The following is a 16,334-nucleotide window of genomic DNA, read 5'->3' as shown; positions in this document are numbered from 1 at the left end:
TTTTTCTGTGTCGTCAAGGCAACGCTTTATTTGTTTAGCACAATTGTATCATGTATGTCTAAGGTTCTACGGTTCCACTGAAAGAGTGGAGTACCATTTTACTCCAGTTCGTTAGCCTCTGTTTCCGGTAATTTCCCCGTTTTTAGTGGAAACTGGAAAGCGGGCGTCAAAGTCGACAAAAAGAAACAGCATTTCCATTATAGTTATTTTATTAGACACGAGCATATTATTTAACTCCGCTGTACAGCATGTATTATATAGTAATTATCTTGAACTATCCAATTAGGATATAAATATTTACAAGCGTATGTGTCAAATTTGGAATTTAGGATATATTAGGTCCTGTACTTTTTAAAATTAAAAGGTCTATAGTTGGATGGTTATTTCCCAATATGAATCGTATCACAGACTTCGTAAGCGCCCAAAAATTCATCTTTTGGATTCGTTTGACATAGGGTAAGCAGTCAACATCGTCACTGAAACTATCAATATTTATAAAATTACCGTTATCTTAATTTCCCAAAAACTTACCACAGATGAATTTTGATACTTCAATCTTACTATCAAGTTCCTCTATCAGTACCGCGACCCTGTTTACTAGCGCCACAATGAATTTCTATAGCATGCAATAGTAAACCTTGTTGGAATGAAATAAGGTTCATTTAAAACTGTAATCGTTTGCGGTGAAAAGGATCAAATGTATGTCAAACCAGCGGTTACCTCCTATTCGTCCCATAAGTAGACATGAAATCCTATTATTTAACGTTTGTACAAAGTGTTTGTCCATATAGACCTCTTGGGAAGTATCCACGTCGACCAGTTAGCAAATATCAGTACACAAAAGATGCAATAACACTCACATTGTCTAGGTACTGACACTGAAACTGCCATTAGATTCCTTAATATGTACACTTGGGTTATAATTTAGAATAATACATATCTATTTCAATTAATAATACATAGGTACATAATTTAAGAGTTAGGTATTTAGATTTGCCGAATGTTGATATTTGCTAGAATTTTAATTTTAAAATTCTTTGCTGACCCGATATCGAGTCGGTGGAAACAGAGGAGTTAATGAATACAAAAAATATATCCACAATAGATCTAATCAAATCACAGAAATGCATTTGAAACAACTTAATTTAGATTTGATATTTTAGAAGTGTTAGAACGCAGTAACAGTTATATTTTATTGTAGATTAATCTAAATATCCGTTTCATTATAATTATTAAATATTATGGAAGAACTAAATATAATAGACACCTCACACAGTCTCCGTGTAAGTGGCTCATAGTATTTATGTCGCAACATAAGCTTCGTCACAATGCCGCTATGACACATTACAAATTTCTCAGTCTTAATAAAAAACAAACAGTTGCGCACTTATGTATAAGTATGCACATTATAATTCGATTTTTTCAGGATTAGATACTTCGATCTGAGTAGAAGTAAGCATGAAGTTCTATGTTAGGTTATACACAATTTAATGCACATAAAGCATCTGCCCTTCTCTGATGGAAAGCCACAAATATTTTCTATGCTTGCTTCTACAGATCCTAATGAAAAAAAAATGCACATAGACCGTGTATAACACTTGCGACTTTGTATTCAGCTCTTTTTAGATACTATTTGTCTTTCATAAAGTGTCATGCATTTTCTTAAATATACTTATTTAGTCTTCTATTTCAATATTAGTACCTATATTTTTAAGTTAACATTTACCTGACCTTTGCCTGGAAACATTATCCATGTTGTACCTCTAATTTAGATGTTAATGAATATTAAAATATACACCACATTTAATTAAAACAACGAAATAATAATTACGTAAGTAAAACAGTAATAAATTATTAGTATCAGTAGTAATCCTAAAATAAGAATGGTCTTCGATCACCCACCTTGATGAATAAAATAGAGCCAAATTTGTATCCAATATAATTCACGAGATCAAAATTATACACTTAATTTAAAACACAAGGTTGAAATAATTTTACATAAATAATTGAATTAATTCAGACAACAAATTTTCTAAAGGGTTCCAAGTAATCAAAGTCTTATCTATATATTTAAGATATTGATAAAAAAAACGCTTATTTTACTTAATCTAAGCGTGATACAACTGATATCGTCGTAAAGGGACATGTGACATGAAACATTAATCCCGCGCGTACTCCGTTTATTTCTCGGAGCGAAAACTTTGCATCAACGGTCATTTAATTTAGTCAGAAACCTAAACGCAGTCGCATATATGTATAAGTTTAGTGTTCGTCATTATATTTCTTTCATCGTACGGTGCTTTCTAAGTATTCGTTATGCCAAAAGCCTTTGAGCAGTTTGAGAGCTTCTTCTACTGTCAAGTTCCTTCTGGTTTGGAAGTTAGATGGGTGATTGGGTGCAGCCTTCGCAAAAAATGCGTTCGCGATAGTGATAAGACCTGACAAGGGACACATTTGGATGTCACCGTCTTTACCCGCATCTTTTTTGGTAGCCGAGCGGGTTTCATACTACCTTTACATGCAGACGGGGTTTTACCGAGGACGGGGGCCTATCGGTGGCAGTAGACTCGTGCAGACTCCCAGGTGAGTGCCAACTCCTTGAGGAGACTCAGATACTTGATGATCTAGCTCATGATGATGAGTTGTCCAGTGTTGTTGGCGTAGACGAGACCCTGGCCGGGCTGAGGCGCCCAGCGGAGGCAGTTGAGGCTCGTGAAGCCCTGCTCCCAGTTCTGTTCCAACTCCTTGATGGGAGACAGACCCGTACGGCTCGAGCTCTCTGTAATTAAATAATTAGGATTATTTGTCTGTTTTATCCAGTCGTCTTAAAAAAGGAGCGTAATGTTTACGAGTGTAAATATTGTCCCAGTTTCCCATTTAAGGAAATTGTAGAAAGAACTGGTAGCCCCAAATCATTTCAGGATATATTTATAACAAAATAAAGTTATGAGTAAGTTTTTTTACTGACCATTTGAGTGTTTCACTGCTGGGCAAAGCATCCAGTCGGACCAGTAGCGCGAACACGCTGTTGCGCGTGTCCAAATCACCGTGTACCCAAAAGAGCGGCGTCTCGACTCTTGCCATTGGAACCGTCCACTGCAGGTAGCACTTACCGTGGGGGTCCAGTCGAAACAGTAGCGCGAACACGCTGTTGCGCGCGTTGGGCAGCGTGGTGAATCACCGCGTACCCAAAAGAGCGGCGTCTCGACTCTTGCCATTGGAACCGTCCACTGCAGGTAGCACTTACCGTGTGGGTCCAGTCGAAACAGTAGCGCGAACACGCTGTTGCGCGCGTTGGGCAGCGTGGTGAAGCGCCGCGAGCCGAGCCCCACGGCCAGGTGCCGCGCCGTGGGGGATAAGGCCACTGAGACCGCGCTCTGCTCTAGTACCGCTGTGTGTAGGCACTGGCCTAGTCGCGACCACTCTAATGAGTATACACCTGCGCAGTACAGAGTTATAAGTGGTTGAAAAAATGTGAAGAAAATGCTTCACAACATACATAGAAACATAAATTATTCCTTATTCGTTTCCATGTGCTTCTCGGCTCGTACTCTGCAGATTAACGGTCGGATGAAATGATTGTTCAGATAATAGCGAACCGCATATCGACACATTACGCATCCTACTTATTTGCGCCCGAATTCAATCTTACAGATCTAGATATTGGATGTGAACATATAGCTTATAGCGCAACAGATATGTATTGTAGTAGGAAAGTATTAGGTGTTAGTTTGTTTAATCCTGAATGTGGATGTACCATTAACGCCATCGTAGACCTTATCGGAATGCATGAAGGTTTATATTGGGCTGCAGCCGCGCCAGTAAGTCGACGTCGTTGGACTCTTAGGTCCACTTGCACCATTCCACTACCCCGGGGTTAACTGGTTAAACCTGGAGTTGCCATGGTTACCCAGTACAATTTGACACTAGGTTAACGGTTTAACCGCTTAAACCCGGGTTAGTGGGATGGTGCAAGTGGGCCTTAGCGGTCAAAGGGTTAAGGATGGTTCACTGTTAACTTACCCAGCCAATGGTTGGTGTTCCTTAACCGCGGCACCGGCAGTAACGCCACGAGCAGCCGCCCGTCCTTCGATATGTCGATGCTGGCGTCGTTGTGGATCCGACACCTTTGGACCACCACGTTCTTTGTACCTGAACAATAAACTAGGATTTAAAATAGTGTCAGTGAAGTTCGAAACTATTCGAAAGTCTCAACATGATTAGGTGTAGCCTTACGAGGTGTGGCTGAAGTTTCAAAGTATTCAAACCAATTATTTGCGGTTCGTGCAAACGTTCGGAACATTTTGTAATAAAACCTGCGCTTCGTTTTGTATTTCCTTCCTGTTATCGTCATACAAGACCTAGGTGTAAAAATGGCAACAGAGTGGAATTAAAAAAATTGAGAGAGACATCTTTTCTAATTTTCTACAAGGACCAAGAAAAGTTTATTCTTTTAAAAATAACATAAAATTATTGTAAACGTCTCCTCATGACATTAACATGCCTATATAGTCCGAGCGGAGAGACGTTTTGCAAGCTATCGATATGGTGGTTTGGACTCCAAACCACTTGGAGGAAACAATTCTATGTACCTACCGTCTACGAGTATATTGGCATCGGCGGCCAATATCGTACAGCATTCCCGCAGAATTCTATAGTAGACGCAAACCAAGCTGACGACCGGAGCCATATCACTATCTCTCTTACCCTACCTACGACCACGCGAGTGTGAATGCGAAGTTTTACGACCCCAGTCGTCAGTTTGGTTTGCGTCTACTATAGTTATAGTCGGCTTACAGCTAATGCTTTGTCTATTGTTAAGTAGAATCGCACGTGTCATAGTAGTTGTAATTCAATAACCGGTTAAAGTGACCGAAGCAGGTGTAGCACGCGTCGTTTTCGGGGCCAGTTACGAATCTAACGACTATACGTGTACGTACTGTCGGCGATGTCGGGCGTGTCGCCGGTGGTGAAGTCCCAGGCCTGCACGCGGTGCGCGGGCGCGGGCAGCGCGTCGGACAGGATGCCCGCGTCCAGCAGCCCCGCCATGCCGCTCAGACGCCGCGCGCCCCCGCCTCCCCCGCCACCCCCCACCCCACCCCCGTGCTCCTCGTCCACCGCCATCGCGTTCTAAAACAACAGACAATTGTAAAAGGAAAATAGAACATAAAAATAAAGGCTCGTTTAGACGGCGCGCGAGCTTGCATGCGATTTTAGTTACATTGCGGACCATTAAGGTTACGTCAATTCAGCTGACCAGAAAAACAACGCAATGTAATGACACTCGCATGCGATAGATAGGTCGGTTGAATTGGACGTAACCAACAGTCCGCAAACTAAAATCGCATGCGAGTTCGCGCGCCGTCTAAATCGGCCCCAAGTATTTTAGTAAAATCTTGAGACCCTTTTTTGTAAACCACATAGAGCGCGAAAGAGACGTCCTAAAAATACACAAAATAGTCTTATGTAAAACTTTTAGCTATGCCTCTTCGTAAAAATATTGTGATGGTATTTAAAAATATTTTCTTGCAATGCCATTTATCCAGGGACTACATTTCCCACATTTATATGAAGAAATGATCGTGCAATTTCCTCTTGATCTCAAAAATATATAAAATTAATAAAGAGGTCGCGCGGTATTAGTTTAGCAACCTGAAAATACAATACATGAATAATTACCTGTGCCAGTATAATAGGTTGCAGATACTCTTGAATGCGTGGCAGCCTATGCGGCGGGCTGGGCGCCTCGTTGACGTTGTGGTCGTTGACCTGCATGAGCGCCGCCACGTTGTTCACGTTGAACTGCATGGGCTGCACCTCCACCACCCCGGCCACTTGGCCGGAGTCCTCCGCTCTATCCTGCTCGGGTCGTGGCCCGAGAATGTGCGGCCTATAAGCCGCGAACGGCCTACCTCGGCCGAATTCCGGTCCACTAGGAGACCTATTCCCCGGCTGCTGATTCTCCGGGTTGTTAGATTGCAAAGCGAACATTTCCCGCACCGAAGACGGTGTATACAATCGAATAGTTTGTAAGCGTCTGAAACGATTCCTCGCCGCCGACCGTAATCTAACCGCTTGCATGTGAGCGAGGCGGATTAAATGAACCCTCTGTTCGAACTCGTCTATCGCGCGAGGCGATTCTTGTCTGGAGTTGTCACTTGTGGGAGCGTTCGACGGTCCGGCGACCGGCTCGTCGAGCGCGTTAGGAACATTTCTTGAAGTATTTAGCCCGGCAACATCTTTATTGGGCACGAAGCGCATAGCTGGAATCCTGTGGTGGGATATTGGAGGAACTCTTTTCTTAACTATTGGATGTGCACCTGGATTGGTCCTGTGCAACGCTTTAAGTCTTCTGCTCTCTAAATATAGTTCTCTTCTGTTTCTTGCCGTCGCAGAGTTATTCCTATTTGCAGCTGATATTTGAACCGCGAGCCGATTGCTCCACTTCTGTGCGGTGGAGTGAGACGGAGGTGATTCCTCTTGCGTCGAACTGGTTCCCGTTCCCACGCATTGCGAAGTGCGCGGTCTATCTCTTTCAGTGGCGCGGGCGTCATTATTTATCTTTTGGATGGGAACCGCACCCGGCTCCGGCTCGCCGAGAAGAGTGGGGTTGTTGAGAGACATAACTTCGTCTGGGCCGTCCACATCCACGTTCACGGGACCCGAGTGCTCCGCATTTTGTATGCGGACTACATTAGAAGAATCTACCCGCGCATTCGAAGACCCAGAATTATTGCCGGATCTAGCGGCGTTTCTATTCGTCATCAACATCAGGCAAGTCAAAGCTAAAGCTCTTTTTAGCGTACGTAACATAGTTATAATAAGTTGGCTAAGACCCCGCTCCTCCAAACACATCATCATCATGTTGAACATTACGGAGAGAACTTGCATGGCTCGCATACGGATTTCGTGTCGGGTGGCGCTGATCTCAATCACGCGTGCGAAATCTCTTCGAGATCTGTTGTGGGGGTGTCTGTGTGATAATCGGTTTGCGGCCGGATTTCGAGACCGCCGGCGAATCTCGTCTTCGGGCCGCCATCTGTAGCTGGACTGCAACCGTCGTCGCGTGGAAGGCGAGGCGCGGACGCTCGGGGAAGACCTCGTCTGAGGGGAGCGGCGCGGGCGAGGCTCGCGGTTGTCGTTATTAGTTTCTGTCGAAGTGTTAAGATCACTCCCCGTCACATTGGAACCGCTCGCAGTTGCATTTGCTGAAGCGTCCCGTCTCTCCGGCTGACTCCTTTCGTCATTTTGTGCGTTATGCCTCGCGGGTCTCGCGCTATGCAATTCGGATAAAAACATACATCTCTCTAACAGAGATCTAGTATAATAGCTAGGTAAGTCTTGTCGCCCCGTTTCCCTATGCAGCGTCAATATTCGTCTGCGCAAATTCTCCCACATAGCGCGAAGCTCGCGCATGGTAGTCCTGTTGCCGCGCAACCACATGTTGGTCAGCAGCAGGGCGTGTTTTTGTAAGGCGTGGACCCCCGACCTGACCCTTCTGTAGGCCTCGTCGGGAGGAACGACACTTCCTCTCGTCCAGAAATTATCTCTACTAGTAGACGGACGGTCGGTATTTAAATCGGCGGTGCTGCTCGAAGGCCTACTCTCCGGTTGCGCGCCTCGGTCCTGTTCCCTATCGCCGGGGGGTTCGGGGGGAGCGGGGTCACCGTCTGCAGTACTCGCGGCGGCCGCCGCGGTCGACTGCGTCCGTCGGAGGAGGCTCGACGCAACTTGGAGAGGCGTGCGCCGCGCCCTGAAGATATTGATATCTAGGGACTCGTCGCTGTCCGAGTCGGAGCTGGAGGAGAGGACTAGGTCCCGGCGGAGACTGGAGCTGAAGAGGCGCACTCGGGGCCGCACGCGCGGGCGCGGGCCGCCCTCGCTGTCGTCGGAGCGCGCGCCCGACGCGCTCCTGCGCCGCGCGCCGCCGCGCTCCACGCTGGCCAGCGTCGACAGCGACATATTAGTTATCAAATTTAATAATCTCGTTCCCGAATCTCTCAATATGTCACGTATTAAATCTAAACTTTCGTTGATCGCTTGCGCGTCCACGGGCGTGCTGGTGGGGCTCATTTGGGTCGAAGAGTTGGTCATGGTGGGTCTTTGAGCGGCCGGTTCGGATGTGGAGGTGGAGGGGGGTGTGTCGGGGCGGAGGCTGGTGAACCTCGGCCAGGAGGGGGTGGACGACGCGTCGGAGGAGGTGGAGGCGCTTTCGCTTTGCAGCGCGCTGGCCATGTGCGCCAGGTGCTGCCGCCGGCGCTGCGCCGCTATATTCGCGAACGACGTCGCCGTGAACAAACTCGTGCGAGAGGAGTTAGCGTTCGAGGATGAAAGTTCCGAAAAATTTACTCGGCTCGACCGAGATAGGCCGCCTGTCGAAGAAAAGGGATTTGGCAGTAAACGTGTGCGTTCATTTTGATCTATCGTTCTGAAAGATCTTCCGGTACCGGTTCCGGTCAGGGGTTGGAATGCTGATGACCGCGATCCGAAAATGGAATGTTCCTGTTGCGGAGAATCTGGATTGTTTTGACCTCTGGAATTTGAAATAAAAATTGTATAAGTAATTAAGTATGTACACATAAGTATATGGCACAAAACATACTAGTTTCGCTTAAGGAGTCAGAGATGAGTTACCTTGGGTTTCCATCAATAGACAAAACGTCGAGATTCAAGAGGCGACTACTGCTGCCCTCCCCGTCGCTCCTCTCGGCCCCGTCTTGCCGCCGCGACGTACCAGGGGAAGATTGTGCTGAGGTAAAAAACAATATTTTGCATGGACTTTTATTTGTAAAACAAACTACGTTGATCAAGATTATTATGTTCGCAATATTGTCTTGAAGGACGAAGTTCGATTTGGACTGTTTTAACTGATTTAAAAAGGCGATTAAGTAATACAGCAAGTTCACATGGACTAATAGAACTATAGACTCAAACTAGTGGCTTCCCTGCTTCACTGAATAGCGCACATGTATACAGCACAATTATTATCCATCGTTTTTTCACGGAAACGTACGAACGTGTCTTGCTATTTCAGTCTGGTCGATACCTACAAAAAGTACTGAGGTTGCCAGCATAAAAATACGATCGTTTCCGAGAAACTATTATGCACTACATCTGTAGAAAACACGCCAGCTTACATTATGGGTTACTATAACTACCTAAATAGTAGTCCTGGATCATTTATTGGCTTCGCATCTCTAAAGCTCCGGAGTCAAAAAAAATAACTTGACGTTTTAAATTTCGAATTTATTTTTGATTGTCCTGGGATTCAAGTTCAAGGCTCCAGTTGTCCGGGATGTGACGTATCAAAAATGTAAGTTTACCATCATCATTGGCGGTGGAAGTGGAGGGGCGCGCATGGCGCAAACACGGCGACGGCGACAGGTCCGTCTCCATGGGGTCCGTGCCCCGGTCCGTCTGACAGTCAAATTTCATTTGTCAGTGTTTTTGGATCACATTTCAACTTTAGATAATGTTTTATCATATGATATATTGTACAGTCATCTAAGAAGCATGCTCTGAGATACACTAGCATTAGCTATCTACCAATAACTATTGAATTAAAAATGTAATAAAACCATACGCTAATTACTGTATATTTTTTCTGTATTCTTATTTGTTCAATAAAATGTATTTTATCTTTGTCTTCAATTCATCATCATCATCATCATTGCAGCCTATATACGTCCCACTGCTGAGCACAGGCCTCCTCTCATGCGCGAGAGGGTTTGGGCTATAGTCCCCACGCTAGCCCAATGCGGATTGGGGACTTCACATACACCTTTGAATTTCTTCGCAGATGTATGCAGGTTTCCTCACGATGTTTTCCTTCACCGAAAAGCTAGTGGTAAATATCAAATAATATTTCGTACATAAGTTCCGAAAAACTCATTGGTACGAGCCAGGATTTGAACCCGCGACCTCCGGATTGAAAGTCGGGCGTCATATCCACTCGGCCACCACCGCTCACTCTTCAATTATAAGATCTTAAAGTTTATATTATACCTAGGCAAAATATTGAAATACTGGCTGATATTGTTAATTTTTTTTAAAAATGGTAACCGCATATGGATTTACAAAAATAACTCAGTCGAAGACTATAGAATCCGTCGGAAAACAAGAAAAAAAAAAACCATATCCATAACAGGCAAATATAAAAGTAATCCAATTAAAAACGGTCAAAACTCACCGTATTGGGCGGCGGCGGCGTATTAGTCAGTCTATGGCGCACCATAAACAACCTCTGGTAATTTCTCACCAAGCTGTCATACCGTTGCACCAAGTTCTGATACGAGTTAACAATCATATCCTGAGCGGTGCCAGGGTTCTCCTGGTTGCGACTAGGGCCATCGCTAGGGTCGTCCCGACGGTTCAGCATGATGGTAGGGGGGCCGTGCTGGAGTAATGTTGTCGTGACGTTGCTAGACGGTCCTGTTGTCCATAGCGATATTCCGGTTATCAGCTTGTAGCCAAGGGCGTCGAATGCTACATACCTGGAAGGAGGAAAGATTTAGTTTGATAAAGAAAACTAGTAGGTTTACCTTCTCTATATTTTAACAAATGCAGAAAGAAATAATATACAAGTATACATAAATACAGCATGTCTGACGCCTAAATGTCGCCTTTTTATTGCCCACCTGATTCAAACGCGACGGAAGCTATCGTTGTATCATATTCTACTACCGCTATAGACAGAGAAATAATAAGACGTTTTATGTGGTGTAAAATATTCTAACTGCAGTTTTCTCAGCTGAAGTAGATAGTGCTGTAAGGCCCCGTACCTATGTTGACAAGCGCTTGGTTGATAAAGTTAGAAAGCCTATCGCCATCACACTCATCAGTCATCGGTGCCATTTAATTTAGCTATCAAAACGTCTTTCTGCCTTCATCATATCATACCGTCCTGGCCGGTTTGGACCACGGCGACTGTATAGTACTGATTATTGGGAGCTCTCACGTGGCGGCCATAACCAATTTTAGCAGTAAATGTACGGCCACATCCACTGCTGGTCAGCAACCCTCCGACAAAATTGTAATTGACGACCGCAGGTGGTCGGGCTTTTAACTCGTCGCGCTTCGTGTAGAGTTCCACTCGCCGCTGCTCTTGGAAGGCTTGCCCTTTTGTACTCACTGTTTTTTCACTTACCTAACTTTTTCATTGACATTGTTAGTGGACACCCTGGTGAAGGGCGCGGGTTGGCTCGTCCCAGAAGTACAGCTCGTTGTACGTGGCGATCACGAGCAGCTGCTCTCGCGGATGGAAGGCGATGGAAGCTATCACCGTCTCGTTTCTACACTTACCTAACTTTCTCATTAACATTGTTAGTGGACACCCTGGTGAAGGGCGCGGGTTGGCTCCAGTCCCAGAAGTACAGCTCGTTGTACGTGGCGATCACGAGCAGCTGCTCTCGCGGGTGGAAGGCGATGGAAGCTATCACCGTCTCGTTTCGCACGTTCCATACTTCACTGCCACCCTGGATAACAAAATCATTTTAAATCACGGCGCGTCATCGTGAACTTAGAGAGAGAGAGAGATCTTTATTTACATAAGTACCAGTATGTTACATAGATCGGAATGCACGAAGGGTAATATTGGGCAGTAATCGCGCACCGCGCGCGTTAGTTAGACATTGGCGGGCAAAAGGTTAATAAAGGATCTTACATTCAAACTGCACGTTCCGTCAAAGCCACTTCGTTAATGCGCGACATATGAATTTGTATGACGTTGAATACCTAATTTGACTGTAAGGTCCTTGGTGTTTACAGTTTTTTTACAAAACCTTGCGTATATTGGTAATCAAGTATACTTTATGCGCTATATAGAAAAAAAAACATACAAAACTATGCTAATGGGCATAATTTTTATGTTTATTTATTTTTCACATCTTGTCAGGCGCAGTAGGTAAACAATAAATTAATTATCCTCTTTATTATGAGTTTGACATTACAATAAACTCAGCATGTGGAATAAATAACATAATAATTTATACTTAACTCTAAAATTAGTGCAGGAAAATATACATAATACTACATTTTAATCAATGTTTTTGTAATAATAATAAGTTCTATTGACCCAGCAAAATTTCTACACCATAGCCGGAGCCCAGGACTCTTCTCCACTTTATTTTATTAGCTAAATGTAACAATCTAATGTAATTAATTTTAGTCTAAATTTAATTTAATTTCTTTCTATTCATTAATTTAATTTGATCTGATTCTATTTTTTTGTACTACATAAATTTGGATGCATTTATATGAATTTGAATGTAATATTATTTAATTTTATTGAATTTGCATATTTCCTGTATTATAGTAATATAGTGACAATGCTAATTTTAGAGGAGCGGGATTTCCTGACACAAGTATTTCATATGCTTACTAGGAAATTCCAACCTTGATTCTTATTTTGTAAATGATAAGAACGAAATAAATCATTTTCATTTTATTTTTACAATAGCCCCTACGCCTGCTGAGACCAATTCACGGTATTTTTAGGAGTTTATAAACGAAATAACCAATAAGTTGAGTCGATCTTCTTATTCCAGATAAGTAGATTTAATCATTCAAACTTTTTGCGTTACAATAAAAGCATGCATAACAAACACTAAATAATAGAAAACTTACACTGGATATGTCCCACACCCTGACTTGTCCACCCAGACAGCCTGAGCCAATAAGCTGGGGATGGGACGGATGGAAAGCAATGCACCATGGCGTACGAGGATGCCCCTTCAGTATCCTCACATGTTTGCCACTCGCCAGCTCCGACACATACACATTGTGATTGCCATGAGTTGATGCTACTTTTGTGCTGGAAAAAGAACAATAAGTCAAGTCAAAATATTCTGCAATCAATCAGGCCTAGAGTAAAGCACTTTTGAATCGTAAATGTAACTTACAACATAATAAAATAGAAATATTTTTACAAACAAAAGAAAATAGATATACTTAAGTAACACTTACAAAAACGAAAATGCCACGAAATGGCCTCATCTATGCATATTGCTGGTGACTTCCAGCGTAGATCTTCTGATGAGACCATCAAGTGCAGAAAATCACAACCATAATGCAGAAAGGAAACACTTTTTGATACAAAAGTGAGTTGTCATGCCCACAGTGCCAAGATTTATTATTATCGTAGTAATGAGTGATGTGCGCTATCAATGTAAATTTAGCTTTCAAGGTTTATATATTATCTTCATTGGAAGCCTTTAGTTTGAGATTGACGTTTTAGGATAAGCACTGGGTCAATTGCATAACTTACACATAAAAGAACCCAAAAAAAAAAAATGAGATTATAACAAGGTACAAATGATGGTACTTCTAAAGTGCAATCTCTTTTAAACAATCTTTGACCTGTGACTTAAATAGTAAACATGTAGTATGATATTAAGCTATACATATTTTAATTATGTCGTATGGCTTTATTCCTGAATAAACATTATATAATAAAATAAAAATATTTAAATGTCAATTACATATCAATTACCTATGTATGTATTTATGAAAAAATGAATATTATGAAGCGCTTAAAACAGGAATAAACAACTTAAACTTGCATTATTAACTAAAGTAACATCCTTACCCATCAGGACTGAAAACCATCAGAAATGTGGACCTGGGGTACCCGGGCAAATCACAGGACTGTAAACAAACATTTTTACTATATGGGAAGGGATTAAAGATATTTTTCATAAGAGAATTGCACATTTAAATTGTAACATTGAGTTATTTTATTTGCTATTGCTTGAAATTGTGAACATACTCTTATAGTAAGTGGTTTCTGTACTAAGATATCCTCGGCAATATTTTCAAGTACAGTTTTGTTGGCCGGACTGTGCGGAGGATCCAGGCCATGCTCCCGCCACTGCCAGCTACGGACAGCATTGCCAATTTGGGGAGTATCATCAATGGGCTCATTCTTGATTCCAAGCCATTCATTGTCTATAGGGTCCATAATTCTGTAAAAAAAAAAACTTTAGTCTGAGTAACTTGAATGTTCCTGTTTATTCTGTTTGCTAGAGTATGATCATTCTTAATAACTTGTACAGTCAGAGCATTGTTTAGAGGTACTTGGTCATTAATATTCGTTTTCAACTGAAGTGAGTTGGACTTACTCCAATAATTTATACATACTTCTCCACTCATAACAATAAAAACTATTTTATTTACCTGCTTTAATATTATTTTATGAAATTGAGAGAATAGGTTATCTGTAAAAGAAAATAACATATATTGACATGTTTATGTACATATGCTAAAGGAATAAACTAGTAAAACAAATATATATCAATAAAAAAATATATGCAATACCAAAAAGGTTTTAAGGTATTTGTGAAATAAAAGCCTCATCTATTTAGTAATAACATGAGTTAATACAGTATTTCCTTGCATTAGATGTTTGGCACGGTTACGTGAATGTTTATCTTAATTGCCTAGAGCTCCCATTATATACTTCTCACAACCGGGTGGGCCATATTGGAATTCTTATGTCAACAGGTTATTTCTTATCACAAATACATGAAATAACATTAACAAGCATCTTCTTCCAAAGATTAGACATGATTAGAACGAGCATCGATCTGGTAATAGCGGCTGCATTTCTCGTTATACAACCTACTCCTACTACGGAAAAATAGAAAAGATACAATGGTTCTTACTTGAATCATGATGTGGGATTACAACGTTGCGATAAAATCAAACATTTAGCTTGTTGAAATCAGTTGTTTTTCATTGGTTATCAGAAAGTTTACATAAATAACCACAAATTCTACGACTTAAAAATCCATAACAGAAACAATCCAAATGCACACAGCTGCGAACTGTCAAAATTCAGAGTTAGAGAACCTTTGTTGGTGATTGGTGAGTAACGAAACGTAGATGTGATGAAAAAATCAAACCATATTTATTTTATTTTATTCTATATATTAAATTATCGTATTTTTGTACAGATTTTAAGTATTGGTGGCCAAACTATATTTTATCGTATGAGATTTATTGTGCGGAGGTAAGTGGAGCCCTTATAGTTATAGTTTGGCAATGGCAACATTCATTGCATTTGACAGGTGAAAAATAATTCACAAATCGTTTATTTGTTCAAAATTTTAATCCTAATCCTGTTATGTTAATCGTTTTGTTACATTAGTCTAGCACAGTGGAATATTATGTATGTGTTAATTTGTTATACATAAAAATAAACTATGTGCTGTAGCTGGGCTAGCATAACTACACCGGATTTTTTGGTGTCCCCGTGCATCGTCTCTATTTGGAGCTAATCAAGGATTACGATGAAAAAGAAGGTTAGTGGACTATATTTTTATTTACCTGTACTGTTTTGTACCGTACGATTTTGTAAGTACTTTATTTAAAACTAACCTGAAGTTAATCTTACCTATTTGTGTAAGTAGTAATTGCCTACACATATTCATTTACCTCGGACGTGTTGTCGGCCCATGATTGCCTCAAGAAGCGCAGGGGCTTTGCGCACCTAGTTTTTTAATTACATTTTTTAATGAGTATTCTTGAAGCACGGCACCGTAATTTTGAGTCTTTGACACTCAATTCCTCCTGAAAGGCATCATCGATTTAGATGATTTTTAGTAGGTACCTACAATATAGCTACATAGGCACAGATTATATAGGCCCCGTGCATGAACTAGGAGCTGTCAGATTTTTGGCGTGAGGCGTCAATGTGCTTCTGATGTAGCCCACAAGATGGCAGAACCTACTATGCATAAGGAAACGTACCGACGAGAACGGTAGATGGTAGTACTTGCTTTGGAAATGTACATGTGCATATATGTTTCCGATTCAAGCCACACGATCAAAGAATATAATACTCACTAGGAGAAGAACGGTAACTCCATACAAAAAAATGTCCCCAACCGTTTATACGTTTATACTAGTGGCGCCGTCTTTGTGTACCAATGGAACTAAAGTTGACAACCGGTTTAGCCTGACGGGTATTGGTAGGTAGTAATTCTGTTGATAAACATATTTGTTATCTTCATATCACGAAATATATGCAAGATGCAAATATTACCCCTTCTTTGTAGTATTATCAAATGATTTAAATAAAAGGCATGTTTATGTTTATAACATTATATATATTATTTATTAAAAAATGTTTTACATATAAAAATATACACTGAAAACTGGCTACTGGCAACTTAATAAAAAAATAGACATTAATAAAGCGCATTCACAAAGTTTTCAGTACCTTTTATACAAATAACATTAGGCATGCCTACCTATTACACTTTACACACAGATACACTACACTTTACACAGATTTCCAACTTGTATTCATACATTTCTTCACGGTTAATTAATAC

The 16,334-nt window shown here is 41.6% G+C and overlaps 2 protein-coding genes across 3 annotated transcripts in view; one reads left to right on the top strand and one right to left on the bottom strand.

Moving 5' to 3' along the window:
- The window catches only part of LOC134663837 (NADH dehydrogenase (ubiquinone) complex I, assembly factor 6), a 127,156-nt gene that overhangs the window by 34,433 nt on the left and 76,389 nt on the right, over positions 1 to 16,334 (top strand). The gene's annotated exons all lie outside the window — the stretch shown is intronic.
- On the bottom strand, positions 1,922 to 14,836 carry LOC134663830 (uncharacterized). Of its 2 annotated transcripts, XM_063520340.1 has the most exons (14): positions 14,661 to 14,836; positions 14,173 to 14,213; positions 13,766 to 13,961; positions 13,586 to 13,644; positions 12,625 to 12,811; positions 11,302 to 11,474; positions 10,190 to 10,493; positions 9,324 to 9,417; positions 8,635 to 8,749; positions 5,680 to 8,533; positions 4,941 to 5,130; positions 4,024 to 4,152; positions 3,248 to 3,439; positions 1,922 to 2,779 (listed from the first exon to the last, which is right to left on the bottom strand). In XM_063520340.1, exons 3-14 carry the CDS (start codon positions 13,955 to 13,957, stop codon positions 2,625 to 2,627), a joined length of 4,644 nt encoding a protein of 1,547 aa, XP_063376410.1. In that variant the 5' UTR covers positions 13,958 to 13,961; positions 14,173 to 14,213; positions 14,661 to 14,836; the 3' UTR covers positions 1,922 to 2,624. The 2 variants fall into 2 exon arrangements, with proteins under 2 accessions (XP_063376410.1, XP_063376412.1); XM_063520342.1 differs by lacking the exons at positions 11,302 to 11,474; positions 12,625 to 12,811; positions 13,586 to 13,644; ... (1 more) ...; positions 14,173 to 14,213; positions 14,661 to 14,836 and adding an exon at positions 11,147 to 11,286.

Source organism: Cydia fagiglandana, chromosome 4 (genome assembly GCF_963556715.1).
Source record: "Cydia fagiglandana chromosome 4, ilCydFagi1.1, whole genome shotgun sequence".
Classification (NCBI taxonomy): domain Eukaryota; kingdom Metazoa; phylum Arthropoda; class Insecta; order Lepidoptera; family Tortricidae; genus Cydia; species Cydia fagiglandana.
Note: the sequence above shows the minus strand (reverse complement) of the source record. Positions and strands in the feature narration are given on the sequence as shown.